The 14,801-nt window shown below is 44.3% G+C and overlaps 1 protein-coding gene across 1 annotated transcript in view; it reads left to right on the top strand.

Annotated features, from left to right (window-relative positions):
• CCDC33 (coiled-coil domain containing 33) overlaps window positions 1–14,801 on the top strand; it is a 69,570-nt gene that overhangs the window by 44,721 nt on the left and 10,048 nt on the right. Inside the window, exon 8 of the mRNA XM_059691703.1 lies at window positions 13,811–13,948. Within this exon, the coding sequence (XP_059547686.1) occupies window positions 13,811–13,948 (138 nt within the window). The remainder of the gene's footprint in view (window positions 1–13,810; window positions 13,949–14,801) is intronic.

Here is a 14,801-nt window from a genome sequence, read left to right as displayed (position 1 = left end):
GGCCTTGAACGAGCGACCCAGCCCTTCCTGCTCTGAGCCTCAGCCTCCTCCTCAGAAAACGAGGAATGAATGAAAAGGCCTCCCTTTCAGACTCATTGCTTGGGTTAGAGATAAAGTGTACTGGGCTGGCCAGTCGTGGGCATTCAACAAAGGCAGCTGCTGCCATTAGACCCAGGACCCTGCAGGCCCTACCTGGGCTCTGCAGAGCCCATACTGTGTCTTCCTAAGTGGATTGAAGAACCTTGTCTGATTTGCAAAGATTTAGGCTTTGGTTGGTGTGCATGTGTTTATGACACTTTCTAAGCTGTATCCCAGTCTTTGTGCACAGGGGTGAGCCTTACATGTCCGCTGCTGTGCAGGGTTCTTTCAGATGAGGTCACTTCAGTGCTTTGAGATGGCTCTTGCCCCAAGCTTTTCCCCTCCCCACTCAGCCCTATCATTTTCCCTGGTGCTGGCTCATGACAGAGGACCCAGCTGAGGTTCAGGATTTGCTGTGTGACTTCAGGCAAGTCACTACACCTCTCTGGACTCCATAAGCGAGTCTCAGCAGGAGCACCCATCAGAACCTCAGAGCTGGAGTTTAGAGACAGGAGGTGTGGAAAGGCAGGCTGGAGCATCTGGAGGGAGGACATATTTTTCTGGGACTGGTCAGCAGGACAGTCCCCCATGCGTACCCCCGATCATGAGCTGTGGGGCCCCTAAGACTGGCCTCATTCCTGCTCCAGGTTGAAGCTGAAGCATTTGTGGGAGGTGGCTGCCCTCTGCCGGCTGTAAAGGCAAACCGCAGGACAGGTAGCCTGAGCCTGCCAGCCTGGAAACCCAGAGGTCGGATGGCTGCACCGGGTAGGGCCAAGAGGGAAAAATGTACGCGGGACCTAGCAAATCCTCTGCCCTGGCTCAGCCTCGGCACCCACCCACTGCATCTACTCCACCCCCTGTAGGGGCCTGACACCCACCCTGCTTCTGATCCAGACGCCTGCCTCCACCTGCCTGGGGCTCAGGCCTCTTTCCTTCCCCCCTAGGACAGCGGTTCTCAACCTGTGGGTCGCGACCTCTTTGGGGGTCGAACGACCCTTTCACAGGGGGTCGCCTAAGACCATCGGAAAACACATATATAATTACATATTGTTTTTGTGATTAATCACTATGCTTTAATTATGTTCAATTTGTAACAATGAAAATGCAACCTGCATATCAGATATTTACATTACGATTCATGACAGTAGCAACATTACAGTTATGAAGTAGCAACAAAAATAATTTTATGCTTGGGGGTCACCACAACATGAGGAACTGTATTAAAGGGTCGCGGCATTAGGAAGGTTGAGAACCACTGCCCTAGGAGAATGAAGCCCCTCTCCCACTACACCCTTTCCTGCTAGTGTCCTCATTCTCCAGAAAATCCTCTCATCCACCCTGTGTCCCCAGCTATCTCTGTCCCTTCACAGTCTCACTGTCCCCCTCAGTCCTCTCTCTCCTGCACCCTGGCATCCAGAGCACTGGCCAAAGTCACCAGGGGCCACTTTCTGGAGATAATACCCAGAGGCTCCCTCCACAGATTTGTAGACTATTAAATGTTCTCTCCTTTTTTCTTTTTATTTCCTCCTCCTCCTCCTCTTCCTCCTCCTCCTCCTCCTTCATTCTCACCTAAGGATCTTTCTCCCCATTGCTTTTCAGAGAGAGTGGAAGGAAGGGAGGGAGAAACATTGATGTGAGAGACACATCAACTGGTTGCCTCCTGCACCCGCAACCCATGTAAGTGCCCTTGACCAGGAATGGAACCTGCAATCCTTTGGTCGTTCTCAACACTCTAACCACTTAGCACACCCACCAGGGCTCTTTTTATTTTCTTAAAAAATTATTTTTTCAATTACAATTGACATACAATATTATATTATGTTGTACAGGTGTACAACAGATTGACTAGACATTTATATAACTTACAAAGTGATCACCCTGATAAACCTAGTCCCCATCCGACACCATACATAGTTATTACAATATTATTGACTATATTCCCTATGCTATACTGTACATCCCCATAACTATTTTTATAACTGGCAATTTGTACTTCTTAATACTTTCACCTTTTCACCCAGCCCCCAAACTCCCCCCACTGAAATCTGGCAACCATCAATTTATTCTCCGTATCTATGAGATTATTTCTGCTTTGCTTGTTCATTTATTTTTAGACTCCACATATGAGTGAAGTCATATGGCCTTTGTCTTCGTCTGACTTATTTCATAATATCCTCTAGGTACACCCATGTCATCACAAATAACAAGATTTCATTCTTTCTGTGTGTATCCGTACCAAATCCTCTTTATCTATTTGTCTATCAGTGGACACTTCTATGTTTCCATGTCTTGGCTATTATAAATAATACTGCAATAAACATAGGGGGGTGCGTATATCTTTTTGAATTAGTGTTTTGGATTTCTTTGGATATATGTCCAGAGATGGAATTGCTGGGTGATAAGGTAGTTCTATTTTTATTTTTTCACTAATGGATTTGGGGGGGGGGCAGGGGGAGAAAGAGAGAGAGAGAGAGAGAGATTGATTTGTTGTTCTACCGATTTTATGCATTCATTGGTTGATTTTTGCATGTGCCCTGACCGGGGATCCAACTCACAACCTTAGTGCATTGTGACAACGCTCCAACCAACTGAGCTACCCAGCCAGGGTTTGGTAGTTCTATTTTTAATTTTTTGAGGAATCTCCATACTATTTTCCATGGTGGCTGCAGCAATTTACATTCCCACTAGCAGTGCACGAAGGCTCCCTTTTCTCCACATCCTCACAACACTGGTTGCTTGTTTATTTATTGGTGATGGTCATTCTGACAGGTGTGAGATGGTATCTCATTGTGGGGTTTTTTAAATATATTTCTTTATTGATTTCAGAGAGGAAGGGAGAATGAGAGATAGAAACTTCAATGAGAGAGAATTATTGATTGGCTGCCTCCTGCATGCCCCCTACTGGAGATCAAGTCTGCAACCCGGACATAAGCCCTTGGCCAGAATCGAACCTGGGACCCTTCAGTCCACAGCCTGACGCTCTATTCACTGAGCCAAACCGGCTAGGGCTCACTGTGGTTTTAATTTACATTTCCCTGATGATAGTGATGTTGAACACCTTTTCATGTCTATTGGCCATCTGTATGTCTTCTTTAAAGAAATGTCTCTTCAGGCCCTCTGCCCCCTTTTTAATCAGATTATTTGGGGGGGGGGCGGGGAAGGGGTTGGTGTTAAGTTGTATAAGTTCTTTATATATTTGGATATTAACCCCTTTATAACAGACTAGGGGCCCGGTGCATGAAATTCGTGCACTGGGTGTGTGGGGGGCGGGGGAGTGTCCCTCAGCCCAGCCTGTCCCCTCTCACATACTGGGAGCCCTCAGGCGTTGACCCCCATCACCCTCCAATCGCAGGATCGGCCCCTTGCCCAGGCCTGACGCCTCTGGCCTAGGCGTCCGGCCCGGGCAGGGGGGACCCGCAGCTGCAGCGGCCCCATGATCATGGGCTTCGCTTTAGGCCCAGACAAGGGACCCCTAGCTCCTGGGACTGCCAGCTTCGACCGTGCCCAGCTCCCATCGCTGGCTCCACCCCTACTTCCTGCTATCACTGGCCAGGGCGGAAAAGGCACCTGATTCTCTGATCATGGCTGGGGGGCAGGGCAAAGGCGGCCCCAGGGCCGCCTTTGTCCTGCCCCCCAGCTCTTAGCTCCCCCCTGGGTTGCCGATCACTGTCAGTGGCAGGGGGCTTCTTCCTGCTTTCCCTTTCGCCTCCCTGCATTGTGCCTACATATGCAAATTAACCGCCATCTTGTTGGCAGTTAACTGCCAATCTTAGTTGGCAGTTAATTTGCATATAGCCCTGATTAGCCAATGAAAAGGGTAGCTCGTACGCCAATTACCATTTTTCTCTTTTATTAGTGTTGATGTGTCATTGGTGCATATCTTTTTTTATTCAGTAAACTGTTTTTCATTTTGTTGCTAGCTCCCTTTACTGTGCACAAACTTTTTAGTTTGGTGAAGGGATTGAGCAAAAAAGAGAAATACCTCATGGACATGGACAACAGTGTGGTGATTGCAGGGGGAAAGGGGCTGGGTGAGGGGGAAGAGGGTAAAAGAGGGATAAATGGTGATGGGAAAATAACTTTTTAGTTTGATGTTGTTCCATTTGCTTATTTTTCTTTTGTTTCCCTTGTCTAAGGAGACATATCCAAAAGGGAGCAATGTCAAAGAATTTACTGCCTGTTTTTTCTGGAAGTTTTATGGTTCCAGGTCTTACATTTAAGTATTTAATCCACTTTGAGTTTAATTTTTGTATATGGTTTAAGAAAGTTTCAATTTTTTTCACATATCTGTCCGGTTTTTCCAACACCATTTATTGAATAGACTGTCTTTACCCCATTGCCTCCTTTATCATATATTAATTGACCATGTAGGCATGTGTTTATTTTTGGGCTCTCAATTCTGTTCCATTGATCTGTGTGTCTGTTTTTATAACAGTAACATGCTGTTTTGATTTCTATAGCCTTATAGTATATAGTTGAATGTCAGGTAGTGTGATACCTCCAACTTTCTCAAGATTGCTTTGGCTATTTGGGGTCTGTGGTTCCATTTATTTATTATTTTATTATTTTATTTTTTATTCATGCCTGAGGATATTTTTCCATTGATTTTTAGAAAGAGTGGAAAAGAGAGGGAAAGACAAAGAGAAATATTGATGTGAGAGCAACACATCGATTGGTTGCCTCCTGCACATGCCCCAAGCAGGACCTGGGCTGGGGAGGAGCCTACAACCAAGGTACATGCCCTTGATTGGAAGTGAACCCAGGACCCTTCGGTCCGCAGGCCAACACTCCAGCCACTGGGCCAAACCGGCTAGGGCTGTGGTTTCATTTAAACTTTAGGATTATTTATTCTAGTTCTGTGAAAAAATGCCATTGGTATTTTGATAGGATTTCACTGAATCTTTACATTGCTTTGGGTATTATGGCCATTTTACTGATGTTAACTCTTCTTAACCATGAGCAGAGTATATGCTTCCATTTATTTGTATCTTTTTAAATTTCTTTCTTCCATGTCTTATAATTTTTCAAGCACAGTCTTTTATCTCTTTGACTAAGTATATTTCTAAGTATTTTATTATTTTTTATGCAATTGTAAATGGGATTTTTTAAACTTATCTTTCTAATAGTTTGTTATTGATATATAAAAATGCAACCAATTTATGAATATTTATTTTGTATCCTGCTACTTTACTAAATTCACTTATTCTAATAGTTTTTTGTGGACTCTTTAGGGTTCTCTATATATAGTATCATGTCATCTGCAAAAAATGCCAGTTTTACTTCTTTTCCATCTGTATGCCTTCTGCCTTCTATTTCTTATCTAATCACTGTGGCTATTACTTCCAATACTGTGTTGAATAAGCCCTAACCAGTTTGGCTCAGTGGATAGAGCATCGGCCTGTGGACTGAAGGGTCCCAGGTTCGATTCCGGTCAAGGGCATGTACCTTGATTGTGGGCACATCCCCAGTAGTGGGTGTGCAGGAGGCAGCTGATTGATGCTTCTCTCTCATCGATGTTTCTGGCTCTCTATCCCTCTCCCTTCCTCTCTGTAAAAAATCAATAAAATATATTTAAAAAAGAAAAGAAAAGGTCTTCTTTTCTTTCTTTGCCAGCCATCTTGTGGCAGCCATCTTTGACCACATAGGGGTGGCCATCTTGTGTGTTTGGAGTGATGGTCAATTTGCATACTACCTCTTTATTATATAGGATAGATTTTAACTTTCATTTTGTTTATGTGGGGTATCACATTGATTGATTTGTGGACATTGGACTAACCTTGCATCCCGGGACTAACTCCCATTTGATCATGGAGAATAACCAGTGTTGCTGAATTCTGTTTGCTAATATTTTATTGAGGATTTTTTGCACCTATTTTTATCAAAGATATTGGCCTATAATTTTATGTTTTATAGTGCCTTTGTCTGGTTTGGGTATTAGGGTAATTTTGGCCTCATAAAATGAATTTCAGACCTTTTCTTCCTTTTCAACTTTTTGAGAATTATTAATTCTTTGAATGTTTGATAAAATTCACCTATAAAACCATCTAGCGCAGGGCTTTTGCTTGTTGGGAGTATTTATTACTGTTCAATTTTATTAACAGTTATCACTTTTGTTCACATTTTTGTTTCTTCTTGATTTAGCCTTGGAAAATTGTATGTTTCTAGAAATTTAGCCATTTTTTTCCAGGTTGTCCAATTTGTTGGCATATGATAGTTCATAGAATGTCCTTATAATCCTTTGTATTTCTGTGGTGTTGGTTGTCACTTCGCCACTTTTATTTTTGATTTTATTTATTTGGATCCTCTCTCTTTTTTTCTTGATGAGTCTGGCTAGTGGTTTATCCATTTTGTTTATCTTTTTAAAAAACTATCTCTTGTTTTCATTGATTTTTTTTTCTAACGTATCTTAGACTCATTTTTTTCCTATATTATATTTCCTCACCCAAGGATATGTTTTTTGTTTGTTTGTTTGTTTGTTTGTTTTAGAGAGAAAGGAAAGGGGAAAGAGAGAGAGAAATGTCAATTTTGAGAGAGACATTGATCAGTTGTCTCCTGTATGTGCCCCAACCAGGGATGAAACCCACAACCTAAGCATGTGCCCTGACCAGGAATCAAACCCATAACCTTTTAGTGTATGGGACAACACTCCAACCAACTGAGCCACCCAGCCAGGGCTAGACTCAATTTTATTTATTTACTAGAGGCCCAATGCACAAAATTCATGCAAAAGTAGGCCTTCCTTCCCCTGGCTGCCAACACTGGCTTCCCTCTGGCACCTGGGATCCAGGCTTCCCTCCAGCCGCCAGCAGGCACCCTGGACGTGGACTTCCCTCACAGCCCAGGCTTTGTCCAGAAGGTGGACCTGAAGGACATTCGGAAGGACGTCTGGTCTAATTAGCATATTGTGCTTTTATTATTATAGATGCTCCGATTTTTATTATTTCCTTTCTTCTCACTTTTGGCTCTTTGTTCTTTTCCTTGTTCCTTTAGGTGTAAGATTAGATTGTTTACTGAGATTTTTCTTGTTTCTTGAGGTAGGCCTGTATTGACCCTCAGGCTGCCTGGCTGGAAGGATTGGCCATGACTACAGCAGACAAGCTGTTTTGTGGGGGCTCATTTAGATGGAGCAGGAGTCTCTTTAGGGGGGCTCTAGTGCTCCCTTTAAGAACTGCTTTACCTTCATCAAATAGAATGGGGGTCATTGTGTTTTCATTTTCATTTGCCTCAAGGATCTTTTTATTTCTTCCTTGATCTCACTGTTAACCCATTCATTATCTAATAACATTTTATTTAGCCTTCATGTATTTGTGTATTTTTCAGTTTTCTTTTTACAATTGATTTCTAGTTTCATACAATTGTGATCAGAGAAGATGCTTGATATGATTTCAATCTTCTTAAATGTATTGAGATTTGTTTTGTGATCTAACATGTGATATATCCTGGAAATATTCCATGTGCACTTGAAATGAATGTATATTCTGCTGATTTGGGGTGAAATGTTCTAAAAATATTTATTAAGTCCATCTGATATAGTGTGTCTTTTAAAGCCACTGTGTCCTTATTGATTTCCTGTCTGAATGATCTATCCATTGATATCAATGGGGTAGTAAAGTCCCCTTCTATGACTATGTAGTGGATCTCTCCCTTTATGTCTATAAATATTTGCTTTACATATTTAGGTGTTCTGATGTTGGGTGCATAGATGTTTACAAGAGTTATATCCTCTTGTTGGATTGATCCCTTTATCATTATTAAATGCCCATCTTTGCCTCTTGTGACAGTCATTGTTTTAGTCTGTTTTGTCTGATATAAGTATTGCTACTCCAGTTTTTTGTTGTTGTTGTTGCCATTTTCATGAAATAACTTTTTCTGTACATTTACTTTCAGTCTTTTGAAAGGAAATTGGTCTCTTATAAGCAGTGTATAGGCATGGGTATTTTTTTTTTTCTTAATCCATTCAACCACTCCAAGTCTTTGGTTTGGAACATTTAGTCCATTTACATTTAAAGTAACTATTGATAGAGAGGCCTGTAGTTGTTGCCATGTGATTCATTGTTTTCTGGTTGTTTTGTAGTTCTTCTCTATTCCTTTCTCATTCTCTTACTCTCTTCCCTTGTATGTTGATGACTTTCTATAGTACTGTGTTTGGATTCCTTTGTCTTTATTCCTCCATGTCTCTTGCAGAGTTTTGATTTATGGTTACCATGTGCATCATATATACCAACCTATGTTTATGTGAGCCTATTTTAAGTTGATGGTCACTTAAATTTGAACAAATTTTTAAATCACTGCAATTTTGACTCACCCCCTCCACATTTATGTTTTTGTCATTATCTCTTACTTGTTTTTTGTGTGTGTGTATTTGTGTAGATTCCTTAATTTGTTGTTGTACTTACATGAGCTCATCCTACTTTTGCATTTTAAACTTTGTGCTAGCTTTGTAGTTGGTGGATCCACTGCTTTTACTAAAATGTCTGCCTTTGTCAATGAAAATTTTTTCTTTCCTATATTTTCTGATTCATATTTTTTATCTTTTTTTTCCTACTTAAGGAAGTCCCTTTAACATTTCTTATAATATTTGCTCAGTAGTAATGAACTACTTTAGTTTTTTCTTGTCTAGGAAACTTTATCTCTCCTTTGATTCTAACTGCTAGCCTTACTGGGTAGAGTAATCTTGGTTGTAGTTCTTTTCTTTTTATCACTTTGAATATTTCATGCCAATCCTTCTGGCCAGCAAAGTTTCTGTTGAGAAATCAGCTGACAGTCTTATGGGAGCTCCCTTGCACATAACTAACTGCTTTCTTTTGCTACTTTTAAGATTCTCTTTGTCTTTAATCTTTGGCACTTTTATTATTATGTGTCTTGGTGTGGTCCTGTTTGGGTTCATCTTGTTTGGGACCTTGTGTGCTTCCTGGACTTGTAAGTCTATTTCCTTCACCAGGTTAGGGATGTTTTCATCATTATTTTTTCAAATAGGTTTTCAATTCCCTGCTCATTCTCTCTTTTCCTTCTGGTACCCCTATGACATGCATTGCTACACTTGATGTGGTCCCAGAGGTCTCTTAAACTGTCCTCATTTTTTTTCTTCTTTCTTTTTTTGCCTGTTCTCATTGGGTGTTTTCTACTACTTGTCTTCCAAATCACTGATTTGATCCTCTGCTTCATGTATTCTGCTGTTGATTCCCTTAATGTGGTTTTCATTTCAGTTATTATATTCTTCATTTATGACTGGTTCTTTTTTATGTTTTCTATCTCTTTATGTAAGTTCTCACTGAGTTCATCTGTATTTTTCCCCCCTCTAAGTTCATTGAGAATCCTTATAACCAGTGTTTTGAACTCTGTAGCTGATAGATTGCTTTTCTCCATTTTGTTTAATTTTTTTTCTGGAGTTTTATCTTGTTCTTTCATTTGGGACATGTTTCTTTGTCTCCTCACTTTGGCTGCCTCCCTGTGCTTGTTTCTATTTATTAGGTAGAGCTGCTATATTTCCCAGTCTTGGCAAAATGGTCTTATCTACTAGGTGTCTTGGGGAACCCAGTAGTGCAGTTTCCCTGTTCACCTGAGCCAGGTGTTCCAGGGGTGTCCCTTGTGTGGATTGTGTATGCCTTCCTGTTGTAGTCAAGCCTTGATTTCTTTTGGCACATCAGTCAGTGGGATTGATCCTCAGGCTGATTGGCTGGGAGGACTGGCTAAGACTACAGCAGAGACACTGTTTTGTGGGGTGCATTTCATAGAGCAGGAGTCTCTTTAGTGGGCTTCTGCTGCCTGCTAAGTCTACCCTTTGTGTGTGTCATGTATGGAGCTGGTTGGGTGGTGCTCTGGTGTGATCTGAAGCTGGACACCAGGAATGTTGGTTCTGGAGGCTGTTGGAAGGGGTTCTGGTGCAAGTCAAAGTCAACCATCATTTGTGCTTGGCTTAGGTCCACCTGGTGAAGCTATAAAGTAATCTGTAGCTACTTGCCACTTGTGCAAGGCTTAGAAATGTTTGGGAGATGCTATGCTGAAAACTTTGGCTGGCTGCCACCAGTGCTGTGCTTGGACCCTTTGGTGGGCACCACGATGTAAACTGAGGCCAGCCATCACTTGTGCTGGGCTTCGTTCCAAGCCAGCACTCCATGTAGCTTACGCCAGGCTTGGGACCACCTGATAGGAGTTATAATGCAAGTTGAGCCCTGTTGCTGCTTGTTCTGGGTTTGGGGGCATTTAGCAAGAAGTACAGGGCATGCTGAAGCCAACCATTGCTTGTTTGGGGATTTGGGGATCTTTGAGAGATTTTAGGAAAGTCTACAGCACATGCTAAGGCAGGCCAATTGTGTGGAAAAGCTTCCGGAAGTGGCTTGGACTGAGCACACGAGTTGAGTGGGACAAGGTCTCAGGAAACCACTAGGGCAGGGTGAACAGTGCTAAGTTAATAGCTCATATTTGGTGCCTGCCTGCACCTGCGGGCTGAGTTGGGGAAGAGTTCAACAAAGGAGCAATGGCAACTGCTAGCACTTCTATCCCTGGAGACAGCTCTCCTGACCCCTGCCCCTCCAGCCCTCACCCTGAGGCTAGTCAATTCAGTTCCTCCCATAGGTCCCTAGCATTTTTCGAGTTGTTTTTCCTGCAAACTTCAAATGAGTGAGTTCGTGAGCCAGTGAGTCCAGGAAGAAGCCCCTCGAGAGGAACACCTGGAACTCCAATAGCCTTCTGTCTTGCTTAGCTGCTATCCCTGCTGATTCTCACAGCCAGGTGTTGCGGGGACTCCTCTTCCTGGCACTGGTGCTTCAGGCAGGGGAGCCCGGTGTGGGGCTGGGGGACCTCTGCACCCAAGATATACCTCCTGATTCTTAATTGCCACACCATGGGTGTGGGACCTTCCTGTTCCACATCTTCTCCCCTCCTATAAGTCTCCAGTGGCTTCTTCATTATATCCTTAGTTATAGAAGTTTTATTTAGCTAGGCATGAGGTGGTTCTCAAGAGTAGTTGTTCTCTAATTTAGGTGTAGTCATAGGAGGATGCAAGCAAAACATTTACCTACTTTGCCATCTTGGCTGGAAGTAAGTCCTTCTCTCCTTTTTTCAAAAACCTTTTTTGCCCACCCTAGCTGGTTTGGCCCAGTGGATAGAGCGTCACATGCAGACTGAAGGGTCCCAGGTTCGATTCTGGCCAAGAGCACTACCTGGGTTGCAGGCTCGATCCCCAGTAGGGGATGTGCAGGAGGCAGCCAATCAATGATTCTCATCATTGATGTTTCTATCTCTCTCTCCCTCTCCCTTCCTCTCTAAAATCAATAAAAATATACATTTTTAAAAACCAAACAAACAAAAAAACATTTTTTGCCTGACCAGTGTGGCTCAATGGTTGAGCATCAACCCATGAACCAGGAGGTCACAGTTCAGTTCCCAGTCAGGACACATACCTGGATTTTGGGCTCAATCCCCAATAGGGCATGTGGGAGGCATCCGATAGATGATTCTCTCTCAGCATTGATGTTTCTATCTCTCTCTCCCCCCCCCCCCTCATCCTCACTCTGAAATCAATAAAAACAGCTCTAGCCAGTTTTGCTCAGTAGATAGAGCATCAGCCCATGGACTGAAAGGTCCAGGGTTCAATTCCAGACAAGGGCATGTACCCATTACAGCTTGATCCCTGGCCCTGGTCAGGGCACATGCAGGAGGCAACCAATTGACGTGTCTGTCTCACATCAATGTTTCTCTCTGTGTATCTCTCCTCCTCCCTTTCACTCTCTAAAAATCAATGGAAAAATATCCTCGGGTGAGGATTAACAAAAAATATTAAATAATAAAATAATAAAAACATATTTTTAAAAAACCTTTTTAGTTATAAAAACATAACCCACATGGAAAAAATTGCATTGACATAAAAATAAAACACAACACAACCAAGTTATTATAAAACAACCAAGTTATTATAAAACAAACTAGGGGCCTGGTGCACGAAATTTGTGCACTGGGTGTGGGGGGGGGGAGTGTCCTTCAGCCCAGCCTGCCCCCTCTCACATACTGGGAGCCCTCAGGCATTGACCCCCATCACCCTCCAATCGCAGGATCGGCCCCTTGCCCAGGCCTGACGCCTCTGGCTGAGGCGTCCGGCCCGGGCAGCGGGGACCTGCAGCTGCAGCGGCCCCACGATCGTGGGCTTCGCTTTAGGCCCAGGCAAGGGACCCCTAGCTCCTGGGACTGCCAGCTTCGACCTCGCCCAGCTCCCATTGGCTCCACCCCTACTTCCTGCTATCACTGGCCAGGGCGGAAAAGGCACCTGATTCTCCGATCATGGCTGGGGGGCAGCTCTTAGCTCCCCCCTGGGTTTCTGATCACTGTCAGTGGCAGGGGGCTTCTTCCTGCTTTCCCTTTCGCCTCCCTGCATTGTGCCTACATATGCAAATTAACCGCCATCTTGTTGGCAGTTAACTGCCAATCTTAGTTGGCAGTTAATTTGCATATAGCCCTGACTAGCCAATGAAAAGGGTAGCTCGTACGCCAATTACCATTTTTCTCTTTTATTAGTGTTGATTCATGCACCAGTGGGGTCCCTTGGCCTGGCCTGTGGGATTGGGCCAAAACCGGCTCTCCGACATCCCCTGAGGGGTCCTGGATTGTGAGAGGGCACAGGCCAGGCCAAGGTACCCCACTGGTGCATGATCAGGGCCCAGGAGGGACTCAGAAGATTGGCCAGCCAGGGAGGGACTGTGGGAGGGTTCCAGGGTGTGTCTGGCCCATCTCACTCAGTCCCAATTGGCCGGACCCCAGCAGCAAGCTAACCTACCAATCGGAGCGTCTTTCCCCTGGTGGTCAGTGCATGTCATAGCAAGCAGTTGAGCAGCCTTAGCATATCATTAGCATATTATGCTTTGATTGGTTGAATGGACAACCAGATACTTAGCATATTAGCTTTTATTATATAGGATATCCATGAAACCACTACCTAGGTCAAGAAATAAAACATCACCAGTGCCTGGAAGCTCCTCACACCCCTTCTTTCCTAGACAAGATCACTGTGTCATCTTACTGTATTGCTTTGCTTCTTTATACTGTCATCACCTAAGTCAGTGGTCGACAAACTGTGGCTTGCAAGCCACATATGGCTCTTTGGCCCCTTGAGTGTAGCTCTTCCACAAAATACTGACTTCTGCGCATGGGCCACGGAAGTTTCAATCACACTGTACATGCGCGCCTACACGTGGTATTTTGTGGAAGAGTCACACTCAAGGGGCCAAAGAGCCGCATGTGGCTCGTGAGCTGCAGTTTGCCGACCACTGAATAAGTGTACTTCCCTAATCACTATGGCCTAATAGTCCCTGTTGTTAACTTTAAAGGACATCATACCATGTGCATTATTTTGTGTATGGTTCTTTTGCTCAACTTTATGTGTGAGATTCATCTGTGTGGTTATTTGGTGCTGTGGTCCCTCCTTTTTATGACTGTGTAGTATTCCACTGTATGGGTCCCCATCTGTCCCTTATCTCTGTCCAATAATTCCTCACTATCTTGCCAGCTCTTTAATATTTTTAAGTGTGTAGTTTTTATTTTGTATCCAGGTTTTAGGTTATCTCTGAGGTTGAGAGTTCTATATTACCCGATGTGCTATTCCCCAACATGGAAGGCCATTGTCCCTCCATTTTGAAGCTCTGCTTTCCAGCCTGATTTAGCCCTTTTTCTCCCATGTCTCTGACAATTGCCCTGATCTTGAAGACTCCTCTCCCACTACCACCCTGACTTTGTCCTTAAGCCCCTCCCCCCGCTGCTCTACATTCCCCTTAACTATGGAAACTCTCCTCCATCCCAAGGCTTCACTCACACCTCCGAGGGCTGCCCTCCCACCCCTCCATCTCCGATCTCCAGCCCGAGAATCTCTTCAAGCTTGACCGCCATCAACTGCCTGTGGCCACCTCCACCTGGAGGCCACACAAGAACCTCACACTCAACATGCTCCTCCCCTCCCCAAGCCAGCACCTTCTCCCCATCACTTCCTGCATGTACTTCCTCGCTCCAAGACCCAAGATTCTTCTCCTCCTCCTCCTCCTCCTCCTCCTCCTCCTCCTCCTCCTTCTCCTCCTTCTCCTCACTCTTCTCCCTCCTGCAGCTCCTGCCCTCGCCTTCGGGCCCACTGCCTTTACCGAAGCAGGTCCCGTGATGTGTCACCTTGCCTGCTGCTCTTGGCCTCCATCCCCCTGTATTCTCTGTGTTAAACAACCAGAGAGGTCTTGTCACATGCACCCCCTGACCCCAGCTTACACCCTTCAATGGTCAGTCCAAGCTCCTGAGACTGACCTTCAAGGCCCTCTTCTGTCTTCCCTGACACCTCTGCAGCCATACTCCTACCCCTCTTCCCTGCATCCTGCTCTCCAGAAATTTGCCTGCTTTGTTCCTCATCACACATTCTCTCACCTCCCTGCCTTTGCCACAGTGTCTTCTCTGCCCAGAGAGCCTTCTCCCTACCCCAGGTAACACCTACTCATCTATAAAGAGTCAGCTCAGATTATGACCTCCTCCAGGAAGCCTTCCTGGACACCAAGATGAGTTTAGAGCCTTCTCTGAACTCTCCTCTGATACAGGTACTTCTTGCCATCTTCTCAGTGTAGAGAGGAGACCACTATAGGCAGAGACCATATGGGCTCCTTTGTGTTTCATGGCCCCAGCATGGCACAGACCTGGCCCACAGTGGTGCTCAGCAAGTGTGCTTGGGTGTTCACTGATCTGCTTCTAGCCTAGGCTTTCTA

The sequence above is a fragment of the Myotis daubentonii genome, chromosome 1 (genome assembly GCF_963259705.1).
Source record: "Myotis daubentonii chromosome 1, mMyoDau2.1, whole genome shotgun sequence".
Classification (NCBI taxonomy): Eukaryota; Metazoa; Chordata; class Mammalia; order Chiroptera; family Vespertilionidae; genus Myotis; species Myotis daubentonii.
Note: the sequence above shows the minus strand (reverse complement) of the source record. Positions and strands in the feature narration are given on the sequence as shown.